A 24469-nucleotide genomic window follows, 5' to 3' on the forward strand; every position below is an offset into this window, starting at 1 on the left:
ATCATGGGAAACAGGCCCCTGAGCAAACACGCCCTCATTAGCCAACCATCCCTGCTCCGGTGGTTTTCACACAATGTGACCTTTAGTCAAGAGCCCTTAAGGAACAATCACAAAACAGGAGCAGTCTGTTCATTTCTATAACCAAACCACCAGGAACCCCAATGGTTCCTGGCCCTGATTACAGAGAGCCGCCTGCGAGGGCACTGAATTAGCTTCTGTGTGCTTGTTCCTTGCTTCAGCTGCCTCCCTTTCCCAAAGGGCCTCTTAGGGAAAAAAAACAAACAACCGTGGGCTGGGGAGGGGAAGGATGTGTTTCCATCCCCTCTCCCCTTCTGGCGTTGCCTGCCTTCTTTCTGCCTGTGGCCTATGAATGCTTACCTCAGAGGTGAGAAAGCATTTGGCCAGATGCTGTCGCAAGCCAGAAAGGTTTTATTATATTGCAATTTTTCTGTGCATACTTCATTGCCCAAATGCCCCAAGAAACCCATGGGGCTCCAAGGATCAGGGATCTATACAGGAGATTGAGAGCTGTGAAGGGGCCAGCTAGTCCTCCCCTTCATGAGTAGAGGCATTCAACGCTCAGTGCTGCAGATACAGCATTTCTCAAAGCTCTGAGCACTGCTTGTCAGCTGCTGCTGCTCTTCTCTCTCCTAGCCGGACCCCTGGAACACCCACGTCTGGAAAGGGGTCAATGGGACACCTACCAAGAAGAGGGCCATTGGCTTTAAGAAGTTAGCAAAGTAAGTACCAGTGGGTTCTGAAAAGCCCTGGAGTGTTTGGGGCCAGTCCTGGTTTCAGGCAGCTCTGTTTGCTGTGCTGTTTGATAGCGCTGCCCTACGGATGTGTGCAAACTGATGGGTTGTGATCTTGGATCTCAGGCCACCGAAGGTTTTAGCTGCCAAGAGGGACATCTGGAGAAAGAGGCAGTCCTCTGAACATCCCATTAGACCACCAAAAGCTGTGTGACCAGATGAATACCAGATGTTGCATATAGTCTCTTCTCCCAAGCTGGTTCACTCTCCAGTAAGGTGGCCTGCAGTGTTCAAGAATGGCTTTCTTGCTTCTTGGGGGTACATTGACTGTACATCTCCTTTCACAGCCTCCTGAGGCAGAGTGGTCACACATCGCTGTTCAGGGCCACGCTGGCGCAAGCGAGATGAAACCTGTGTCCATATTTCCCTTTCTCTCGCTGACTCTAGCTACTTGAGGAGCACTTGTCTCCAGTGCATGCCTAAACCTCCGAACATCCACTTTGCAAGGAGGAGGGAGATAGGAATGATAAATCTCCCGACGGGTAGCAGATGGATTTGGGCCGAGCTGAGGTTTGCACTTCATGGCCAGCTGACCCCTCGTTATGGGCCACACGAGTCCCTCTCTCCCCTGCCAAAGCTCCTAGTCAGCAGGGGCGTAGGAATGAAGTGTAATTTGGACCCTTTGGCTGATCCTGGCTCAAACGCCTCCCCCATGGGCCATTGCCAGCGAGGTTCTTGTAGGAGCTGCTGGCTCCATGGCAGCAGAGCCCTGGGCCAAGGCTAGGGAGGGCTGGGTCTGCCCCGCTATCTGTGGCCAGGCTGCCAGGTGGCCTTGTGCTGTTCGCAGCACCTCCCCACGCTTCAGTTTCCCCAAGTCACTACTATCAGTTTGTTCCCACTCTTCAGCTGTCACCTTCTGTAAGCTATTTTCCCTGGTGCATCCATAAACATGATGAGCAGCTGATGAATGTGCTCCTTAGGCTGACACTGGTGCCTGGGTCTGGGCTGCAGCCCGGGGCTGGTGGAGAGCGCAAGAAGATTAATTGAGCCATTGAGTTAGAAGAAACAGTGCTTTTATTTGTGTGTGCACGATTGACAAACGATCTTATAAAAATGTGAGCATGGCAGGTGATTTAAAAAAAAAAAAATCTCCATTGTTCCTGATGTAGGGGAGGGGAATTATTTTTGTAATTCATCATTGATCCTGCCTGAATCTGAGCTAATCAGCTGCACAAGTGGCGGAGCGAGCCCAGCAGTCCTGAGCGTTGCAGTTGGCACTGGTCGCAGCATGATTTTGATGCCTGTTCAGACAGGCTGTGCTGGTTCTGGCCAAATCAGAGCATTCAACCCTGCCCGTCCTGCCCCTTCCCTCCCCTGGGTCCAGGGTAAGCCCTGGTGACAGGGGACACTACTGTCATGGGAAAGCAAAGGGGCAACTTTGATATGCAGAACTACGCTGAGGAGTGATTGTATAGCAGCAAATACAAACGCTCCTGAGGCTGACTTTGACATGCAGGGAAGCTGCCCAGAGGAGTCAGGACATACCAGCCTGGTTGAGTTTCTACCTCTTCTCTCCTCCCTTTTTTTCCCCCAAGTGATTGTGCAAACCTAGAGCACTTCTTCTGTTCTTGGCAGGAGGGGTAGGGGGAAGCTGGCCTTCTCTTCTCCTGCCAGTGTAACCAGTCCAGCTGCAATCTCCATTCCCCATAGCTCATCTGAAGAGGATGCAGGAGTCCTGCTGAACTTGATCACCCAGGACAGGGTCTGACCACCCTGTTGAAGTGACTCAAGCAGCCCTTATTCTTGCAAAAGCCACAGAGATGCTCTATGCTCTCTCAACCCCTGCAAAAAACGCCCCTTCCCTATTGCAACACACCAGACTAAATCCAGACCTGCCTTTCTGGTGGCCCCATTTAAAGGCTTGATAGTTCATATAGAAAAGGTGAAGATATTCTGCACTTAGGAAAAATAATATTGATGTGATTATTAATGGCCCTAAACCAACAAATTTGCCCCACTGCCCCACTGTGCGACCCAAAGCTGGCTCATGACAGCCTCCCTTGTCCCCCATCGCTGTGCTCCCATTGATACCAACCCAGCCAGCAGCACTAGCATAGACAAAGAGCCAGTGTTTCTAGTGCTGCACCACCTTGGCCAGGATTAGAGAGGCCAGTGACCTCTCAGAGCCCCTCTGCCCTGCTGTCAGAGCTGAGCCAGTGGGGAAAACTGGAGCAAATACCTCCCGTCACGATTGCAGCCACAGGAGGCAGACGGCTAGACACAGCCCTGCAAACGCTCAAATAAATGTGCAACCTCTCAGCCTCAGGAGGGCTGTTCCTCTGAGTAAAGTTCATAGCGTCGCTGCAGTGCAAATCAAAGGCACTACAGACAGCCTCGTCTGACCTTCTCGGTGTCTCACGGCTTTGTATGTGATGTGTGGAGCCCAGCCACTTCTGCTTGGCTAGGACATCTCCTGCAGAAAGGCAGCCAGGGTTTAAAGATGTGAAGAGGTGGAGAAGCCACTGTTCCTCCTGTGGCTTGGGCTCTGGTTGGTCTCCAGCTTTTCCTTTGAGGTTTTCTGGTCACTGCTTTCAGCTGCCTCTCGTTCTTCTTCTGCTTCTCTGTCCCTGCAGAAAGACCATCTCCACGCTTGGTTTAGCATTTTCCTCCCTAAACCCATTCAGCTACTTCAGCTCTGTCTTCAAGCCCCACCCTTGCCCCACGCAGTCTCCTCTCTGACAAGTCAAGGCAGACAGACTCTTCCACAGCTTCCCTGTTTGGCATATAACAACAACAAAAAAAGAGATGCTGCAGTTTTTAAGGCAGGCTGTTAATTTAATAAACAAAATGGTTTGCATAGTCTGGGCTAGCGGCACCAAGAAGGACGCAAGCTCTCTTACTGGGATTTATTATTGCTTCCTAGAGCTGTGAAGTTCTCCGCCAAGCTGATGGGACAGGCCATGGCCAAGAGGGTCAAAGCGACCATCCTGTACGCCACTGAAACAGGGAAGTCACAGGTCTATGCAAAAACTCTGTGTGAAATCTTCAAGCACGCCTTTGATGCCAAGGTATTGTACCAGCTCCCAGCCCCTTCAAGATGATGTGCACATCTGGGTGGCCCAAGGAAATACATGGCTGTTGGAAAATACATGGCTTGTGGAGCTTCTCAGCTGCCAAGGGTCTTCAACAGCTCCCAGGATATGACCTTATGGGTCTGGATTGAAGCCTGCACAGGAGTTTTTCCAGCTAATTTCCAGCTAATACTCCTGTAGGCATTGTAGCATACATAGGTCTACCGCTTCTCAGGTGGTAGCCCCATGGTTTGTCCATGGCCATTGAGGCTCTTGTTCTCATCCTCCCTGTGTGGAGATCTCTGCTAGTGCACTGGCATGGAGTCAGCAGGGGTATGCTGCTCCCACCCCCAGGAGGGCTGGGGTCTATCCCCGGAGACTGGCTGGTGGTAGATCTCCCCACCAAGGGCCTCTTGCTAACATCTCTGTCGTTCCCAGGTGATGTCCATGGACGAGTACGACATCGTGCACCTAGAGCATGAAACCATGGTCCTGGTGGTCACAAGCACCTTTGGCAACGGAGACCCACCTGAGAATGGAGAGGTAGGACAGAGCTCAGGGGTAGGTGACTGCAGCAGGGATGTGGGCAGGGCAGAGGCAGTAGGGAACAGGGAGGAGCATCCTCTTTTTGCTCAGCCTGAGCTGGAATGGCCCAAAACAAGTCCGGGTGCTGAGCGATACCTGGTGCTGTGCCTGCCTGCCTCCAGCCTGCTCTGAAATAGAGATATTTACTCATTCCCTGCTGTGAGACAAGTAGCTAACCTGTGGCTAAATTCATCCTGTGCAACCGAGGTCAGTGTCACACAAAAGGTGCCAGCCCCTTGGCTGGGGACCTATGACCTCGTCCAGTCCTGTACAACAGCGTTGCAGGCTGCTGGGACCAGCAAGCAGAGAGCAGAGCCACAGCCCAGGCTTTGGTCATTGCTCCGTTTCCTGGAGAGACTGGCAATACTGATGGCCTCTTTTTTATTTCTTCTCTGTAGAAATTCGGCTGCGCATTAATGGAGATGAAGAATCCCAACTCCAACCTGGAGGAGAGGAAGTAAGAGCACCCCAAACCCCTCCCTTCCCACTCACAACCCCAGCAAGCAACTGGGACAGCCTCCTTCTCTGCTTTCTTCCTCTCAGAAGGGAGTGTGAAATCCTCACGCAGGTTTCAAGTTTGCAAAGGTCCAAGGGATGGGACCTGCCCGGAGAATCAGGGGATGGTGTGGGAGGAGGTCCCTGGGAGGACAAAAGCACTGAGCCAGGCATGCCTGTGGAGTCCAGCTTGTAATTCCCTGGGATGGCCTTTTAAAGGCTCTCTCTTCAGCTGTAAGAGTCAGGCAACTATGAAAAAAAAAAAGAAAAAAAAAAAGCAGGAATTCCCCCAAAATCATCAAATCTGAGAGCTGGGGCTGTCCAGGAGGCACCAAAATAGTAAGACTTGGAGGTAGAAGGGAGCTCCCAGCTATGTGTATGTAGGTGGGGGAGGGCTTGAGAACCAAATATAACTTCTCGCATCATATGAAAATATTTCCAGGGAAAATAAGAGCTGTTAAAAATTCTGGCTGTGATGTTTGGAACCGGTACCTTGGAGACAGGGTCTGGGTTTTTACAAAATCCCCCATCGCTGGAAGATGAGCCTTGAGCATCTTGATGCGTGTCCCAGAGGCTGGGAAGCGAGAGCAGCAGGCAAAGTGTTAATCATTTGGGGCCTCCTCTTATTTCAGCTGTTAAGCACAATATATTTCGCTTAACTGGGACAGTGCTCTGCTCTGGAGTCCCTCCTGAGTTAACACGGCAATGCTCGCAACTGGCAAAGGCTGCTCCTTAATTAAGGAAGAATTAGCACTGGCCAGGGGTGCGCTGCAGTCTAACTGCCCTGACTTGCTGCTTGAGCGGCGCAGAGCAGTGCCGGTGGGGCCGCAGAGCGGTGACACGCACCGCCGGGCACGGCAGGGACTGATCTGCACCTCTGCGCTGCTGGCGGCGCCGCAGCCCTGAAGTGGTCTCCTTGCTGCTCAGCCAAGTCATCCGATGGGTCCCCACAGGGCTCGCGAGCCAAAAACCCATTCTGTTTCTAATGGCCTCGTGCCTTAATGGGGACAGGTGACAAACGGGGACCTGCAGGCTGCCCTGGAGGTGTCTGGATGGAGAAGGGGCATTTTGTGCATGGTTCTTACCGCAAGGCTCTTCACATTTTTGGGCTGGGTTGGTGCAACATTGGGTTGGGTGTGGAGGGGCCACCCATGGCAAGCCAGGCAGATTTGAGGAGGAAAAAAGCCCCTGAGCTCAGTGCTGACTGTCTCAGTCACCTCTAAACGTAATTTAAGGGACTGGCAGGAGTTTCTAAGAGCCAGGACAGCCTGTGGCTTGGTTACCTGACAGCAAAAGTGGTCAGAGAGCTGGAAAAGAGTGACCTGCGAGGACAGATCAAAAGGGTGAGAGCTATTTTATCTGAAGAAGAGACAGAAATGCAGTGTGGTAGCAGACTTCACATAGAGAAAAGGTGACTGCAGAGGCGGAGGGAATAAATTACTCCCTGTGCCCCCCCTCTCCCCAGACAGGCCAAGAGGTCACGGCTCTGGACGGTAGGAAGAGATGCTGACGTTAAGCACGAAAAAAAAGCTTTTGCAATGAGAAAAGGCATCCTGGAGGAGACCGTGTAGGGAAGAGGAGCAGAGTCATCTTGGTGTCTGTAGGAAAGGTTTGGAGAGAGAAGCTCCTGCCCATGCACCCCACGGGCTCCCAGCTCCATGTCGACCAGGGGATGCTGAGGGTGACTGAGACCCCGCAGGGTGGGAATCGGTGGCCCCTCTAAGCCACGGTGTCTCAAGGAGCCTGCCAGGGTGCTGCGGCCGTGGCTTTCTGACCACAACCCAGAGGTTTTGCTATGGTCATGTATTTGGTTCCTTGTGTCCTACAGCAAGAGTTTTCCAAGGGTTTTCAGAGGCATTCATAATCCTTCCATATTTAAGGACCCGCTGTTCAAATGCAGCCCATCTTTCAACAGTCATCCCCTGCTACAAGGACCGATTCACTTCAGCAGAAGCCGCTGGTGCCCTGGCCTTGGGCCCAGCACCCAAGTGGGGAATTTCAGCTTCATGCCCATCTAAACTGGTGGGCTGTGCCGCCCTGCCTTCTCCGTGTAACCCTGGGTGAGGATGTGGCCCAGGGACAGAGGAGAGAGAAGTGCCTCCATCCAGATAGAGCGAAGCAGAAGAGCAGGAGAGGTCTGGGCAGAAAGGAGGGGGCTCTGGAGCAGAGACGGAGCACAGGGCTCTATGACCCTGGCAGTTATTTTGCTCAGGGGTTGTCTTCTCTGCGTGGTGTGCTGGGTGCAGGAGGTCTGCTGTGACTCATCCACACACTACTGCTTCATTGCTCTGGCAGTATATTTAGAAACTCTTGTGTAGAGCAATTTTTGAAGATGGTTTAATTCAGAAATACTTTTGCTGTTGTCAGATTTTTTTCTCTGCTCCCCTTCCCCCTCCTCTTCCCCTCTGCTCTCGCTCCTTTTTTTTTTTTTTTACTTCCTATGAATGAAAAAACCTTCAGAATATCTATTCAGACACAAACCCAACCTTGTGTGCAGCCAGGGAAGGACAGGTAAAGCCAAAGATCCTGCCAGCTCTGCACCACCAGTGACAATGTCATGACCAACACCCGGGTCAATCCACTGGGAGGCAACTGGAGGACCTCATGGAGCAGACCAGGTCCAGCTGGGGGGATGGTGCTATGGCTTAACCCCAGGAGGAAGCATATTTCTTTGCTCTAGCCACTGATCATGGTGCCTGCTCATGGAATAATTGAGCCCTGAGCTCTGGTTTGGTCTCCTCCACAATCCGGTCCCCTCTGAGCACGCATCCCAGTGGGAACCGCACGCATATTTGTCACCACTGTTAATACTTGATGCTGTCACTGTTCACAGGAGCTACAAGGTCCGTTTCAACAGCGTCTCCTCTTACTCGGATGCACGGAAATCCTCAAGTGACGGCCCTGACTCCAGGGACAACTTTGAGAGCACGGGGCCCCTGGCTAATGTCAGGTAAATAGGATGGGGTGGGAAGCAGCGATTTCTTGCTGTAGAAGGGTCAGAGCAAGAGCTGGCGCTGCACAGAGCCCCTTCTCCTACCACAGCTCTTACCTAAACCACATATTTTTGCAACGTGCAGATCCCTCTGTGCTCCCTCACACTGGCGTTGGCCATGGTGGTGTGGGAGGGGGACATGTGGATGTCCCTCCCTGCTCGGTAGCCACAGTTGTGCCACATGTCTGCAGGTTCTCTGTGTTTGGGCTGGGGTCACGTGCCTACCCTCACTTCTGCGCCTTTGCTCGGGCGGTGGACACCCTCCTGGAGGAGCTGGGTGGAGAGAGGATCCTCCGCATGGGAGAAGGGGATGAGCTCTGTGGCCAGGAGGAGTCCTTCAGGACATGGGCCAAGAAGGTCTTCAAGGTAACTCGCTTTCCTTGTGCTCCGGAGAGGAGCAGGGGGGAGAAAGACACCAGGACAGAGCAAAGCTGCTGGTTAGAGCTGGATCGAAACCCAGCCTATCCTTCCCTATACTGGGAAACCAACACCCTGGCCCACTATAAAGAGGTTCTCCATATTTTGGTGGAGCTGGTGCTCTGGTTTGTGCTGCCTGCCAAAGGGTGAGCACTGTGTTGAATTCCTGTGTATCCCAGACCCTGGAGAAGAAGGGCGCCATGAGACATACCCATGGCCACCAGTATAGCCCTACCCCATTGTGGGCTCCTTCTCCTTGTGTTGGCTGAGATGGGTTGGGACAAGGGGGGAGTGGGTGTTTGTGGGGCTTGGTTGGAAAGCCTGGGGGCAGTGGGGAGATGCCTGAGAGCCTGGTGCGTGCTGCAGGCAGCGTGCGACGTCTTCTGCGTGGGGGATGACGTCAACATCGAGAAAGCAAACAACTCCCTCATCAGCAACGACCGGAGCTGGAAGAGGAGCAAGTTTCGCCTGACCTACGTGGCCGAGGCCCCAGAGCTCACACAAGGTATGAAGATGGAGTCACCCTGGAGGGCTCGGGGTGTGGGGCAGGTGGAGGAGAAGACACAGTGGGCTCAACTGGGGGCAAAGGGGACAAATCTCCTTAGTTATTCTGTGTGAAATTCCCAGCATTTCAGTCTTGCCTTTCCCCTCCGTCACGTGCCCAAGGAGCGGTCTGTGACGGTCTCAGGCCCCTCTGGCTGGTCTCTGGCTGTATCTGGAACGGGGATGTTGGGATATGATCTGATCTCCCTCCTTCTGACCCCATTTTTTGAAGCAAAGAGCTGGAAACCTGGGAGCTTTCCAAGCTCGCTTTGTCCAAATGTCGCTCTGCCGGGCGTTGCGGTGCAATGGCAGGTCCAGCCCACCGACACCTGGCCCCTCAGCACGGCTCCTGCAGCTGAGGATCTGGCGCACTGGCTTAGCTCTTCCCAAATGCAGGCGCTTTGCTACCAGCCAGGTGGTACCGGCAGCAAGAGGTGCATGCCTGCACGTGAGGGCACGTCCCCACGCTTCGTGCGGGTGGTTTCGGAGTCCTCCTCAGTCGCTAACAGAAGGGACACATGTTTGGTTCCCCCCTGGGGTTTCTGATCCCCCAGGCTTGCTGAAGCTTTGCAGGAGATGGAGGCAGGAGGGTGGTCAAGCCCACAGTCCGCTCGCTGCTGTTGGTGTCAGCCAGCTCTGGTCCAGAGGGCTGAGCCCGCAGTGCCAGCCGACAGCCCTGCAAAAGCCAGGAGTCACCTGCCTTGGCCGTGCTCTGCTGCATTGCTTCACTGGCTCTTCTCCTCCACAGGACTGTACAGCATCCACAAAAAACGTGTCTACGCAGCCCGGCTTATCACACGCCAGAACCTGCAGAGCCCAAAGTCCAGGTAGGAGATGCGGCTGTCCTGGGAGCTGAACACAGTCATGGTGCACCCAAGCATCCGTGCACGCCGTGCTGCAAATGTCCCTTGACCTCTGAACGTCCAATGGATACCATCTTTGTGCAAATTATGACCAAGGCTGGAAGCCACATGAGCCCAGCGAAGGGTGTTCCCTGCCTTCTTACACAGCAAAATCTCTGCTGCTACACAAATTAGCCTGCTGCCCGTGAGGATGAGAAGATGGGTGGCTGCACTTGTGGAGTGGCGGGGTGCATGCAAAGACAGGAGAAAACTGCTGAAGCACGAGGTTAAACTGTTTTTTCCCTTTTAAAAAGTCCCTGAGGGTGAGTCAGCGGCAGGGGCCGGCGAACACTGCAGTGTCCTTTCTAGCTCCCTGCTGCGACTTTGGTGACATTCTCAGTGCGGCACCAGGGCTTGGACATGCCACCACTGCCTGGTGCACCCAGCAGCTCCTGAGGCCAGAGCTCAGCAGCTCCCTGAAGGACTTCTCTGCTTTTTCTCCTTTCCTTCCAGCCGCTTGACGATTTTCCTGCGCCTCCACACCAACGGACACCAGGAACTGCAGTACCTGCCCGGGGACCACTTGGGTGTGTTTCCAGGGAACCACGAAGACTTGGTCAATGCCCTGATCGACAGGCTTGAAGATGCCCCTCCAGCCAACCAGCTGGTGAAAGTGGAGCTCCTGGAGGAGAGGAACACAGCCCTAGGTAACCAGGGCCACCTCTACATAGGGGTGGCCTCTCTACTCCTCACCCTTCCCTTGTAGCAGTTCTCGTAGCTCCTGGGGGAGGTAAGTGGCCTTCAGGAGAAATAATTTCCCATCTCACTGATGCATTTTCCTGAATTGGGAGCACCTCCTGCAACCTTCCTCTGCCCTGAGCCATTGCTCATCTGCACTTGGGGTGTAGAGCAAGGGTTTGAAGTGTGAGCAGGGCCTTGGGGAGAAGATGTTTCCTTGTTCTTCAGAGAAATTAAAGGTGATTATATTCTCATGGAAAGAGCAAAGTCTAGGACTGGAAAGAAGAGTTACAGGATGTTGATGGACCATCCCAACACTGTTTCAGGGATAAGTCTGATAGCCTACTGCCATAAACAGCATAACAGGAGTTGGAAAACAGTCACTCGGAGTGACAGAGGCTGAAGGTGGTGGAGTATTTGTGCTCATTGTATGGCGTCTCACTTGTAGCATGAGGGTATCTCATTGACTCTTCTTTCCAGCTCTTCATCATTCACTGTCTCAGAGCTGATAAGGGGGAGTGAAAGCAAGGGTTTGTCCACCTTGGCTCTTATGCTCAACTGATCCCATGGTTGTGCTGAATTCCCTCCTGGCAGGTGTCATCAGTAACTGGACAGATGAGAACCGTGTCCCACCATGCACCATCTTCCAGGCTTTTAAATACTATTTGGACATCACCACCCCTCCCACACCCCTGCTGCTGCAGCAGTTTGCTTTGTTGGCCACCAGTGACAAGGAGAAGAAACGTTTGCAGGTCCTTAGCAAGGTAAAGCCTCAGATCCCAGGCCCCAAGCTCCTCAAGGCCCTGGGGACAACCACAACCCCAGGGCATTTTCATCCCCCACTGTGGTTAGGCTGAGTCTGTACCCATGGCAGCAGGGCTCCTCCTGCATGCCTTCACTGCCACCCACCCCAGCTTTGCCATAGGCCCTGTGGGATATTGGTAGAGGCACCTGGCTTGGAAAAGGTCGATGCTTCATCTCTGTCCTCCCTCCGCCCCTCTCTCTTTCCCTGGCTTCAGGGCTTGCAAGAATATGAGGAATGGAAGTGGTCCAAGAACCCCACCATCGTGGAGGTGCTGGAGGAGTTCCCCTCTGTGCAGATGCCCTCCACACTGCTGCTCACACAGCTCCCCCTCCTCCAACCACGCTACTACTCCATCAGTTCCTCCCCAGAGATGTATCCAGGAGAGGTCCATCTCACCGTGGCAGTGGTCTCCTATCGCACAAGAGGTACCATGCTCATGCGGGGATCAGTGGAGACAGGTTTGGTGCGGAGAGCAGGGGAAAAGCATTAGCACACAGACAATACCATGAGGTCTTTGGCAGAGATAGCTTATTTTAAAGCCTTTCTACCTGCTGCAGTGACTAGATTCCTTTAACCGGTAACAGTGCTGTTCCATGTTATGGAGAATGACCATCCATCAAAGGGCAGTGTATTGCAGAGATGCCAGATTTGGGTCAGGTACCAGCAACAAACCAGCCACGGTGGCTCCAAGCTCCACACGGGGTCATTTGCCCACACCAAAGTCCACATTGCCACAACTAGCCAGATTTCTGTACCTGTGCAAGCACTGATGTGTCCAAGCAGCCCTGGTCATGGTGTAGATAGACACAGCCCCATCACCCTTGCAGCAGGCAGGACACCGGGGAAGCCACTGCCCATTCATCTGGGGCTGCCATGGAAGAACTTGGGTGCTTCCCAAGTATTGTGGAGCTCCAGCTATCCCAGGGCTGGGTCCTGGGTGAACTTGGGATCCGCAGGGGGATCCAAGTGCCAAACTTCTACCCAGTTCATGGAGAACGGCTGCAGGGATACTAAATGTTTCAGTGAGGTGTTCATGTGGGATGTAGCAGAAAGGGTTTCAGAAAGGAAAGCAACTGGAGTAGCTGGCTGGTGCGCCAGATGCAGAGCTCCTCTTCTCCCCTCCTAGACGGAGAAGGACCTATCCACCATGGAGTCTGCTCCTCTTGGCTCAATCGGATACAGACTGATGAAGTAGTGCCCTGTTTTGTAAGAGGGTAAGTGGTGAAACACAAGGCAAGGGGTGAAAAAGATGGAGTGAGGCCCTTGCAGGATGAGCTCTTTGCCCTTCATTCTTTTTTGCAAAGCACTAAGGGTGCGGAGAAAATAGGGCTGGATTTGTGAGCAAATGGGTCCCTCTCGGGTGCAGTTCTTCTGCACTAAAATGTTGCTTTCTGGGATTGCACCTCGCTTTCTCCCCCTGCCTCTCTGGGTGGTGTAGAAGCTTGCCATGGGCAGAGGCAAGGGAGGGAGCCTCCTGCTTGGGTTTAACTGGTGTCTTCAACGTGTGCAGTGCGCCCGGGTTCCACCTGCCCCAGGATCCCCAGGTGCCCTGCATCCTCATCGGCCCCGGCACCGGCATCGCCCCTTTCCGGAGCTTCTGGCAGCAGCGGCTTTTTGAAATCCAGCACAAAGGTGGGTCAACGCTTGTTCCTCCTGTTTCTCATCTCAAGCAGTGCTCGGGAACCCTGGGCTGCTGGCGTGGGGATGGGGGTCCCTTCTCCTGCCCAGGCTGCCCCAGCAGAGGCAAAGGGCTTCTTGAAGCAGCGGCTGTCCCAAGTGCAGGCTTGGAGGTCAGCCCAAACTCCCAAAACAAACTCCATGAAAATCCTCCTGTAAAACTTTACAATTTTTTTTGGCAATACTATAGTGCTGGTGTTGATTTTTAAAGGCCATTTAATGTAAATTCATGTAAAATACACATTTTTCCCTGATCATTTAGACCATTTAGGAAGAAAAAAAGTTTAATTTCTCCCCCAAAATCTGGCACAAGCGCCCCTGCCACGTGACCACAGGCCATGTGCTGGCTCAGGCAGCGCATTGCCTCCTCCTTGCTGGTTTTTCCTCCCTCCCAGTTTGGCCAGGGAAGGCTCCAGGCAGGCTTGTGCACAGTGCTGGGGCTGCTGGCAGATCTGGAGGGAGGTGGCTTGCAGAAAGGTGGTATTGGTGGTCCCTGGGCTAACTGCCTCCCCCGTCTCTCCCCCCAGGTATGAAGCCTTGTCCCATGGTCCTGGTATTTGGCTGCCGGCAGTCCAGGATCGACCACATTTACAAAGAGGAGACGCTCTTTGCCAAAACCCAAGGTGTCTTCAGAGAGCTGTACACAGCCTACTCCCGGGAACCGGACAAACCAAAGGTGCGTGGCGGGCACTGCTACGGTCCTGCTGGGCAGCCCAGGGTGGCCGTGGCCCGTCGGCACAGCGTGGAGGTGCTGGTTCCTTGGTACAGCTACGGCAGTTCGTGCCTTGGGGCGCTCTGGTTGTAGAAGAGTGCAGGATCGTGCCTTTCCCAGTGCAGCCCCGTTCCCAGGGGGCATCTCCATCCCTGCGCCAGCCCGAATGTGTGCCCACGTTGCTCACGCTTTGCCCTGGGGGGCCGCAGCCGTCCTCACCAGGTGGGAGCAGAGGAGGAGGGGAAAGGCACACCTTTCACGGCAGGTGGGCAAGGAGGGGTGTCACCAGTGGGGTGGCCCGGAGCCAGCACAAACATCTGGTCCAAATTCCCACCGTCACCTCAGCAGGCCTGACAAGGAGCTACGCAGTGAAGGCGTGAAAAAGCAAGAGCAAAACGATGCTTTGCCGCTTTCCCCGTCCCTTTTCTATCGCTGTGGGTGCTGCAAGGTGCAGGCAGGCTCCCCCAAGCCGGTGGTCGCATTGCACTGCTGCCTCGAGGGCAGCCGGTGCACGCAAAGCTGGCCAAAGTGGGCAGGTGGACGGGGCTGAGAATCTACAGTTGATCTCAGCTCCCACCTCCTCCTCCTTCAGAAATACGTGCAGGACGTGTTACAGGAGCAGCTGGCCCAAACCGTGTTCAAAGCACTGAAGGAGCAGGGAGGCCACATCTACGTCTGCGGGGATGTCACCATGGCCGGGGACGTCCTCAAGACTATTCAGCGCATCGTGAGGCAGCAGGGCCAGCTGTCGGTGGAGGAGGCAGGCGCTTTCATCAGCAAGCTGCGGGTGAGTGGCCTCTGCACCACGAGACACCGCGCGACCTCCCGCCACGGGCGCTGCACCTGGTGCCTCCTCCTGCGGAACGGGAAGCACCGAAGAGACGGGTGCTGGGGGGGGGGGGGGGATTGCAGCTTCCACCCACGCTGCCTGCACCCAGGCAAGGTTGGGAGCATGATCTTCCAAAGTTTTGGGGGTGCAGTGGAAGTCACCTTGCTTGGCAGGAGCTTTAGTCCAGGCTGCAGCCCCCTCAGCCTGCGCTGGGCTCCTGCGATGAGCCTGCTGCTGTGCTGAGCACTGGTACAAGCTCTTTCGGGCACCCTTGGTAGCCCAGGCAGGGCTTGTTCACCTTGCTAAGTCCCAACTACCCCTCCATCACCGCAGCAATCTAACAGGGCAGTTTGTGGGTCCCCCTCCCCTAATCTCCTCCGGCCGTGTGGCTGGCTAGGTGGTGCCCCCGGGCAAACACATTGCTGCAAACTTTGCAGCTGAAGCATAAATGAGCTCAGTTTGGGACAGAGGCCCGAGGACAGATGTTTGAATGGGTCTGCTTCTCCCCAGGAGTCCAATTCCTATGGGACTATGCCTTCAAAACCATGTCCCCACACTCCATCCAGCAGCCGAGGGAGCCCAGAGCCACATTTTTAGTCAGTTTGGAAGCACAGGCTGGCCTTGGGCTAGTCGTCCCCCTGATGGCCAGGCAGTCCCTGGGTTGCCAGCAGTTGAGAAGAACTAATGCACCAAGCAGCTCCACCACTGCCCCACAGTGTGACCTTGGGAAGGTCATTTCAGCTCCCTGCTTGTTCCTGCCCCTCTGCCCTGCTTGTCCCACCAGCTCTTGTGACAGGCCCCAGGACATTTGCTGTGTATCTGGTACCTACCCACAACACAAGAGCCTCCTGGTGCTGCAGCAACACCGACTGTTTGTAAATATTCTTTTTTCCCCACTGCCCCATTCCCGTCCTCTGTTTCAGGATGACAGCCGGTACCACGAGGATATTTTTGGAGTCACCCTGCGTACGTACGAAGTGACTAACCGCCTTAGATCTGAGTCTATTGCATTCATTGAGGAGAGCAAAAAAGACACGGATGAGTGAGTTGACACGTTTGTTTGAACCCCTGCAATTGTCTCCCAAGCGCGTGGGCTGTGGGCTGGGGAAGGGAGCTTTAACTTTTGCACACATGTGGTCCTTCTTCTAGCAGAGGCTGAGAAAAGGCATTTGATATTTGCACTGGAAGCAGAGGCTGCTGCCTGGCAGTGTCTCTGAAACAGCTGCCACCTCGCTAGGACAAAACTCCCCCGGCCTTCCCGGGTTGTTGCACCCGCCGTACCAATGCGCTCAGACCTGACAATCCCACCCAAATGGTGATGCAAAGCAAGAGAGTCCTGCCCGCTGCCTGCCGCTGCTCCCCTGCCTGCGAGCCGGCAGACGACGGGCTGGAAGTTTGGCAGGACCCGTGGCAAGGGGTGGCTCTGCTCAGCTGCAGTGGCGGCTGCGAGGGGGGCTGGCTGGCTCCAGGGGTGCAGGCAGCAGGTACCCTTGGTGGGAGAGGTCCCCAGGCTGCCGCGTGCCCAGCTAGGAAAGATCTAGAGATTTTTCTTTCCGCTGTTGTAAAAACAACCAAAAGAAGTAAAAAAATCCTTGACATTTGCTATGTTTGTTTCTGCTCTACCGTGTCCTGCTATTTGCTCAGCTCTGTCGTGGTGAGATTTTCCCTGGCCGAGCAGAAGGATTATTTAGGATAAAGGATGGGCAGCTGCATGGATTTTGCTCCTTGTCCTGGCCCTCCACAGCCTGGCGTACAATCCTTTCCCTGCTCTCCTGGCTACGCTGCGTAGTGCCCGGCTGACCCGGAGTGGGTTTCCCAATATCCCTGAGGTTTGGTAGGATTTTTTCTCCAATGCAGCACATACTCTGGGGTCTTCACTGTATACAGAGTGCCTCAGATTTCCCACCTCTAGGTAGGGATAAGGGTTACCTATCTGCCCACCTCAGCCAGCTGCAAAGGGCTCTGTAAATTCCTGTCTACAACCTGGTCCCTTGGAAAGTCCCTAGTCAGGGTGCTCAGATGCTCCTCACTGCTCCCTCTAAGGCTGGCCTTTCTCCCCTTTCCCTTGCAGGGTTTTCTGCTCCTAACTGGACCCTTCGCCCCGAGGGGATGCCAAACCAGTCCCAGCACCTGCTGCCCCCTCCAGCTGGAGGGCACTGGGTTTTGTATTTCATGGACACGGTGGCTCCTTTTCCGCGGGGAACTGCCCATGGAAAGCGCTCTGTCTCTCGTCCTGTTGTTGTGTCCTGATGATGATGATGATGATTTTCATTTCCTTTTCTTCCTCTTTCTCTTGCTCTTGTCCTGTGGCCATTTCTTTTCATGCCCTTTCCCTTCCCTGGATTTCCCCACCAAAGTATGACGGCTTTATAACCTGCAGTGGCTCTTAACAGAACTTCACATTTCTCCTTGTTCTCATGAGGGCATTTTGCAGCTGCATGAAATCACCACCTTCGTGATCATCCGCGTTTTTGGTGTTTTGGGGGAGAGCAGAGGCGGCAGGGGCTGGCAATGGCTAGGTCTTGTTGCTTGACCGGAGCTGGGGGCTCTTCCCCCCAGGCTTCCCCTTTCCCCCAGCTCGGAGCTTGGCCGAGTCCTTGCATTTCCCCAGCTTTCCTTTGGACTTGTAGAGACCTGGGCGTACGCCCGAGGCTGGGGGCAGTTGATGTGCAATGCCCTCGCGCCTGTGAACTTTGTTCATCCCCAAGCAGCCTGGGTACAAACGTGCCTGTTTTCACCAGAAGGGTGGGATGTCTCTGATTCACGTGTCGTGATTTCTCGTAAATGGACTCTGCGCTACGTTTGCCTCCTTCTCTACCACCTGTTCCCCATGTTTCCCCTCTCCTTTCGCTCAGTCTCCACTTTTGCTGGCATGAAAGTTCTCCCACAGAGGAGCAAGCACTGAGCACACGGGCTGGTGTGTATGCTAGGGAAAGACTCACGGCAATGACTGCTGCTTGGCCAGGCTGTCCTCCGGAAGGCTTTACAGGAGATAGGTGATCTGCAGCCGTGACGCTGGCGGGAGAGATTGAGGGATCAGCTGCATCCCAGAGCTTTGCACGCTGTGAACGTGTGAACCCTCTCCCACGCGAGACTGGAAAGCCATAAGGATGGGAGAGAAGTGGCTCCAACCCCAGCTGCAAGTGGCACCTCCTGGTAACAAAGCCTCTTTGGAAGGCAGCATTTGGAGGGTTGTGGACGCTCCTGGTCCTTGGTGAGGATGTGCCGACCGAGGACTCTTGAAAGCCCAGAGAGCGTCAGCTCCACCTTAGCACAGTCTCACGAGCAGTTCTGGGACAGCAGACCCCAGCCACTTCCACACCTTTGGGAGCAGAAAGTGCCAGCATGGAGCGACCTGCCTGCCAAGAGAAGTACACGTGGTATCTCAGTGGCAAGCCAGTCCCCTCTGTAGGCTCTGCACCACCTGCCAGTGGCACGAGCTGTCTCTGCCGGGACATCTCATGTGAGAAGGGAGGTGAGATCTGCTGCAAAGATGCTGCGTGATTCTGGGCTCTGACACGCTCACACCTCACCGCTGCTGCAAAAATCTGGCCCCAAAAGCAATCTGTTAACACGATCACAGAAAGGTATCAGCCCCTTTAACAGAGAAAAGCTGTCTGCAAGGTAAAGCATGTATGACCTTGTGAGTCCTTCCTCCTTCTCCTCCCTTCCTCACTCTGAAGGTTTGTCCTCTGTCACTGCCAGGACGAGGACAGCAGGGCATGGTTGCAGCCCTTGCTGGAGGCAGGGGTGGGGGGTTGACATTTTGACCTGGTAGGTGCTGATCTTTTCCTCCCACCCCTGCTCTGCTGAACTGTGCACTGATGCTTCTATGGAGCAAAACACAAAAAAGGGGCGACAGCAGAGGGTTTGTCCAGGAGCTAGCAATGGTGAGCTTGTTTTCAGAGGGCTAAGGTTAGCTGCCCTAAGCCAAAGTCAGAGCAAAAAGAGCTGCAGGAGGTTTGCTGCTCTCCCAGCCCATGGTACAAGCCACGCTGGCTCCCCTGGCCCCAGGCTGTGCAGTTATCCCCACCCTCAGCCTGGACCTCCTGCCCTTTCGTGCCACTTGGCTGGCCACCTCTCCCGCGTGCTGTGACCATCCTCTGCAACTCTGACTCCCTGAATGCCTGAAGCAGCTCCAGCCCAAAATCTAGGAGCAAAAGGCCTCTAAGCATCGGGAGGATTTGAGATCCAGGTCTCAGTTTTGATGGTCCCAGCATAGCATCTAGCGTGGTGTACAGTGCGAATGAATGCTGCCACGGTGTGGCCAGAGCCGAGCTCGCTGGGCTGGAGCAGGGTTTGGAGCCAGATGCAAGGCCAAGTTTTATTGAATGGTTGGGTTGGAAGAGACCTTAAAGATCAGCTACTTCCAACCCCCTGCCACGGGCAGGGACACCTTCCACCAGACCAGGCTGCTCCCAGCCCCATCCAGCCTGGCCTTGAGCCCTGCCAGGGAGGGGGCAGCCACAGCTTCTCTGGGCAGCCTGTGCCAGCGCCTCACTGCCCTCATAGGGAAGGATTTCTTCCTAGTATCTAATCCTGATCTCCCCTGTTTCAGTTTGAAACCATTACCACTTGTCCTATCACTACCCTCCCTGATCAAGAGTCCCTCCCCACCTCTCCTGCAGCCCCCTTTCAGCACTGAAGGCCGCTCTAAGTTCTCCCCGGAGCCTTCTCCAGGCTGAACACCCCCAACTCTCTCAGCCTGTCCTCACAGGGGAGCTGCTCCAGCCCCCTGACCATCTTCATGGCTTCCTCTGGACCCACTCAAGCAGGTCCATGTCTTTCTTGTGCTGGTGTCCCCAGAGCTGGACGCAGCCCTGCAGGGGGGGTGTCACCAGAGCAGAGCAGAGGGGCAGAATCCCCTCCCTGGACCTGCTGCCCACGCTGCTCTTGGTGCATCCCAGGATGCGATTTGCTTTCTGGGCTGTGAGCGCACATTGCCGGCTCATATTCTGTCTTTCATCCACCAACACCCCCAAGTCCTTCTTCACACTCATCCCCCAGCCTGTATCTGTGCTTGGGATTGCCCCAGTCCAGGTGCAGGACCTTGCACTTGGCCTTGTTCAACAGTGTCATTGCCTGGAGACTTTGTGACCTGGAGGTGAACACAGAACAGGCTAGAAAGAAGGGCCACCTCTGTGGATTGTGCCCTAACCCCAGCACAGGCAGTGGGATGGGGGAACTGGGTCCCTTTGCTGCTGGGATGTGTGAATTTGGGCAGAGGTCCTGTCTGTGGGAGACAACTCCCTGGCCCTAGAACTGTGAACCTACAGCAAGCCTGGCTCCAATCCCCAATATTATGGCTGCAGAACCAGAGTCAACGAACAGAATCAAACTTATCTGCTTGTTTTGGAAACTTTGATTCTGGCTCTAGACTTTGTGCTCTGGTCCTCCTTTCAGTAGGAGCAATGCAACCTGAAGAGGAGGTAGTGCCCAAAGAAATGCCCTTGTCTTCGTCCTCTTTCCAGCTCATCCTGTGTCGCTGGCAATTAGTTTTCTCCTGTCCTGCCTTCTGCCTGTATTGCTATAACATCTCCCATCTGGAAGTCATACTGCTGCTGGAGCCTGTGTCTGAGATGAATTGGCTTGCTTTTCCTGCACCCCCAAGCTTGCCACCTCCATCTCCCCCCCTCCACCTGAGCTGCCAGTGAAAACAGCAGCGGAGAAGGGAACGGGGCGTGTGCCTTGCCTCCGGTGGGATCTCCAAAGGGGTCTGCGCCGGGCTGACAGCCGAAGCTGTCTCAAGTTCAACAGGCATCGGGTAGAGGTGAGTCCTTCAGAGCCCTTGGAAGGGAAATGCTGCTTTAAGGCCAGCCTCCCTACCTGGCCCTGGAGGAGAAACACCCTCCCTGCTGTGAAGGTCCATGAAGTTAATATGTCCCCCAGGGCTTTGAGCTGCCTCTCTGCTTCCCCTGCCTGAGGAGGACTACTTGCTCCTCACAAGCCACACCACTGGGAATTTTGATTCATTGTTTTTTGTTGAGTCAGTCTCAGACGTCTTAACTTCTTCATCTCCCTTACCTGCAGGGGCTTCGCACTCCCCTCGAGCTTAATTTTCTCCCACAGTGAAGGGAGAAATAAACTTGTGGATCTGCTTTATCATTCCACAAACGCAGCTCTTCCACCAGTTGTCTAGACTTTGCTCATCTCGGTGTGACATTTCTGACGCGTGGGTGTAGCCACAATATCTCTGGCATGCATAAACGGCAGAGAGCGAGGTGGGGTCTGCGGCAGACCGGTGCCATAGGCTGCTCGGGGGTGTCATGCATGGAGGGGTTGTGCCTCTTGGTTCACAAATCCGTCACCTCCAGGTGCCTGCTGCTCATCGAGGCTCCTGCACAGCCCCACACAGCTCCTGTGCGAGGGGATATTGGACCTGATGAGCACCCAGCCTGATCCAGTGTCCCAGTCCCTCTCCTGGCAGATGTCCACCACCACCACTGCCCATTTGGAGCAGCTCTGCTCCTTTTTGCTCCCCAGATATTAAAGAGGCTTTCCTCTAAGCAGGAGATTTGATTGTCAAGACACCATGAAGTGCAGGTTTTTTGCAAAGATTTTAATTCCTAAGTCTTTCGAATGTCCACAGAAAGTTATTATATGAACATGAAAACTCATGGGAAATGGTTCTCTGTTTTCCCAACCTGCTGTGTCCACTAGCAGGGAAAAATAAGTTGTTCATTCGGTGCAAGGGTATCTAGTGCCTGTGTTGTTGATGACTTCAAAGGTTTCATCTGCCCAGAAGGACTGCCTGGGAGTTTGTTGTTCTTCTATTTATGAGAGACAGCAGGAAAATAATGAGACTTCTGTCATCAGGAGTAGACTCGCAAAGATGACACCTCCACGCTCATTGCTGGGTAGGCCTGAGCTTGTTGCGCTAGAGGAACCGAGCCGGTCATCCATACTGGCCAGAGAAATGGGGTTTGAGTTCGGGCTGTCCACACCCCCTGTCCCCTGTTCTGTGCCTACACGTCCCCACGGGCGAGCAGGGGACTCTGCTCACACCCAGAGCGGCGTGTGCCAACGTGTCTGCGCACGACTGGCAAACCTGCAGTTGTGTCCTGAGCAGACGCGACTGCCCTCATGCAGGAGCAGAGATGGGAAGAGACAGGAGCCTCATGAACCCGTGTCCAGTCCAACTGTAATCGCTCCGTTAGCTCCTTTACTCTTGGCATGCGATGTCCCTCGCCCCATTCCAGGCTGTAACCCAGGCTCCCTCTACCGCTTCCCTCTGGAAATCCCTCCTTTCCCTCTGGAAATCCCTCCTTTCCCTCTGGAAATCCCTCCTTTCCCCTTCTCAGCCCTGTCTGCCCAGCCAAAAGGTGAGTGAGCTCCTCAGAGGAGGGTCCTGAGAAGGGCAACGGACTTAGAGTGTCTTGTGCTGGGAAAAGACTATGGCACGGGGGTTGCCCTCCTCTTCCTGCTCTCGCCAGCAATGCTCCTAGCACACAGAGACTGGGGCTGAGGGCAACAGAGTACTTCATTTTACAAGTGAAATTCTTGGTGGGCAAATTCCCCCTGGGATAACTGAGAGCGAACTTACAGCCCTGCTTGGCCGTGCTCTGCAATTCACCTCCCAGTGATGGGGTTTTATAGGGGCATGGAGGCAGTGCAAGGTTAGGGTGCGGGTGAAGCCTGGACATCACCTTCTGCAAGCGCCCCGGGTCTGTGAACACCCACCACGCTCTGGAGACCGTGTTTTTATTAAGCTGGCGGCGGGGGGGGAGAGGGGGTGTTTGTGCTTGAAGCCTCATAGACTTGCACCAAGCCCAAGCCAAAGCTGCTGCCTCCCGACTTACGACACTGAAGCCATTACAGTCCTCTGATTTATACCTGTGGGGAAGCTGCAGAGAGTTCCCAGTGTTTTTGGAAGGAGAATTTTATGCTCAAAACTAAATTTTGTTCCTGCTTTCACTGGAGACCAGTTCTCAGCTTCAGAATTGCTCTGATAACTTTGCAATTGCTTTGATAGTTCCAGAGGGGAAAGCAGTCCCTTTACAGAACAGATGGAGACACAATTTCAGGACCATTCAACTTTGCTGTAACTCTGTCTTTGTTATAACAATTTCTTCTGCCATAACAGGAGAAGCAAAATTTAGCCAGTGCTGAACACTCATGAAAAGTGTATTCCCAAACTTGGACAACATTAGTCTAGAAGTAAAATGCCTTCCACACCCACCGGCTTCAGTGGCACTGGGGATTCCAGCAGCTTGCAGGATCAGGCTTCCACAGCAGCAGCAGCAGCAGCAATTTCATGATGGCAGTATTTTTGCGTGTGTCAATCTGCACTTGCACTTGCCTGCAATGCATGACTCTAGTAATCCATTTGAAATCTACCCTCGACGGGGAGATCTGAGCTCTAGCTTCTTCCATATGGCCATGTGTCTTTCCTAGGAAATCAAGGGAGTGGGAGAAAGCTAATGAGATATTGCTGCTTTAAAGCACTTGGTTCCAGAAGTAAAACGGACCTGAGCAGAGGCCGAAATTGGCTTCATTTCAGCGTGGGTACAAGGGCAGCTCATGAAATATTTAAGCATTGTAATGCAGAGACACCTTTTGCTTGCTGTGCCAGGAACGAAGTAGACTCAAAACTCTTGGCCTCCACCCCTACAGATGTTTGGCCGTGATGGAAGTTTGAGCCGTAGAAATCACAGGAAAAGAACAGGTTGTGAGTTCATAGCTGAGCAGTCGCAGCTTGTTCAGCAGCGAGAGCACCTCTCGGCGAGGGCTGCTGCTTTTCTGCCTTACTCATTCATGTACCTACCCGGCCAGATTTCAGGGAGGGAGGAGGGAGGAAGCACTTTGAAAGCAAGAAAGTCGGACGGGTGAGCCTTGCCCTGAGAATCCCCTGTTGAAGGGGAGCCCACAGGCCGAGGCTTTGCTTTACCACGGCCAGGGAGTGGGCAAGACGCCGGGGGCTTCTCTCGGATCCGTGGGCCAAAACTTGCAGAAGCTGCTCTGGGGCTGGGGAAGAGCAGGAGTGCGGAGCTGGGCTGCGGGTGGACTCCTGCACGGCCTGACTGTGGTGTTTGCACACAGCTCTCTGCAGGGCTGGGTTAGAAATCTGATAGTGAATAACACTGGGCAAAGTTTTTTTCTTCCAGGGGCATTCTTAATACTTTAAAAATTTGAAGACTAGACAGTGAAAAAGTTGATCTAAAAGAGCAACTGATTTGGGGCTTCTTTTTATCGCTTTCCTTTCACGTGTTGGTTTTGGGTTGAGAAAGCAAACAAAAAGTACATCAAATTGGTTTGGATAAAATCAAATATTTTGTTCCCACAATAATTGCTAATGGAGATTTAAAAATTTTCCAAGGACAACAAAACTGCCTTAATATGTATTCAACAACTGACGTTAACACTACTTGCTTCTGAGCCCGCTTTTTTGCTTTTCTCTCTGTGCGATCGTGGCATGGAATCATGTCTGAACAAAACACACTTTACCGTACTCAACAGGATGTCCAGACACAGAAAAGGGTGTTTCAGAACCTCCCTGTGCCAGTGCTGAAGCAATGAAATTCAATGCAAAATTTCTGCTTTGCTAGAATTCTACAAAATAGGCAAATGTCCACAATTCCCGAGGTTAAACGTGCTTTGCTGCCTTGAGATGCCTTCAACAAACCCTGGGATCTGTATGCTGAGAAGTGCTTGAGAACAGGTTCCCTGGTCTGCAGCAACAACCCCAGCTCTTCCAGAGTGTAACAATTCCCCAGGCAGCAGAGTGAGATGACTTTCAGCCGGGACTCATTGCTTTTTAGATTGCGTGCAGTTAGCAACATGAGTTCTGCCAGCCGCCCAGGGAATTTGATATTCAGTGCCAATTAATTTTTGTAATAGGAACAGGGATTTATTCCCCTGATTCCCTTAGGCACCTCTGAAAAGCATAAGCCTCAAAGGTTGGTTTGGGTTTGTTTTTTTTTTTTCCTCTGGTGGCCTTTTTCCTGACGAGCAGTCGTGCCAAGCTGAGAAAGGGGACCAGCCTGTGAAGGGTGGCAACTTTGGGGCAGGCAA

The 24469-nt window shown here is 53.7% G+C and overlaps 1 protein-coding gene across 2 annotated transcripts in view; it reads left to right on the forward strand.

Annotated features, from left to right (window-relative positions):
* NOS1 (nitric oxide synthase 1) overlaps positions 1-15504 on the forward strand; it is a 39741-nt gene extending 24237 nt beyond the window's left edge. For both annotated transcript variants that reach the window (XM_086474236.1, XM_086474237.1), the window contains 16 exons: positions 655-740; positions 3676-3820; positions 4262-4366; positions 4807-4865; positions 7737-7853; positions 8087-8261; positions 8679-8817; positions 9604-9682; positions 10211-10404; positions 11030-11199; positions 11455-11665; positions 12367-12454; positions 12751-12872; positions 13445-13593; positions 14222-14416; positions 15382-15504. In XM_086474236.1, coding sequence (XP_086330362.1) covers positions 655-740; positions 3676-3820; positions 4262-4366; positions 4807-4865; positions 7737-7853; positions 8087-8261; positions 8679-8817; positions 9604-9682; positions 10211-10404; positions 11030-11199; positions 11455-11665; positions 12367-12454; positions 12751-12872; positions 13445-13593; positions 14222-14416; positions 15382-15504 — 2157 coding nt within the window. The remainder of the gene's footprint in view (positions 1-654; positions 741-3675; positions 3821-4261; positions 4367-4806; positions 4866-7736; positions 7854-8086; positions 8262-8678; positions 8818-9603; positions 9683-10210; positions 10405-11029; positions 11200-11454; positions 11666-12366; positions 12455-12750; positions 12873-13444; positions 13594-14221; positions 14417-15381) is intronic.
* The last annotated feature ends 8965 nt before the right edge of the window (positions 15505-24469 follow it).

Source organism: Leptosomus discolor, chromosome 16, assembly GCF_034619465.1.
Source record: "Leptosomus discolor isolate bLepDis1 chromosome 16, bLepDis1.hap2, whole genome shotgun sequence".
Taxonomy (NCBI): domain Eukaryota; kingdom Metazoa; phylum Chordata; class Aves; order Leptosomiformes; family Leptosomidae; genus Leptosomus; species Leptosomus discolor.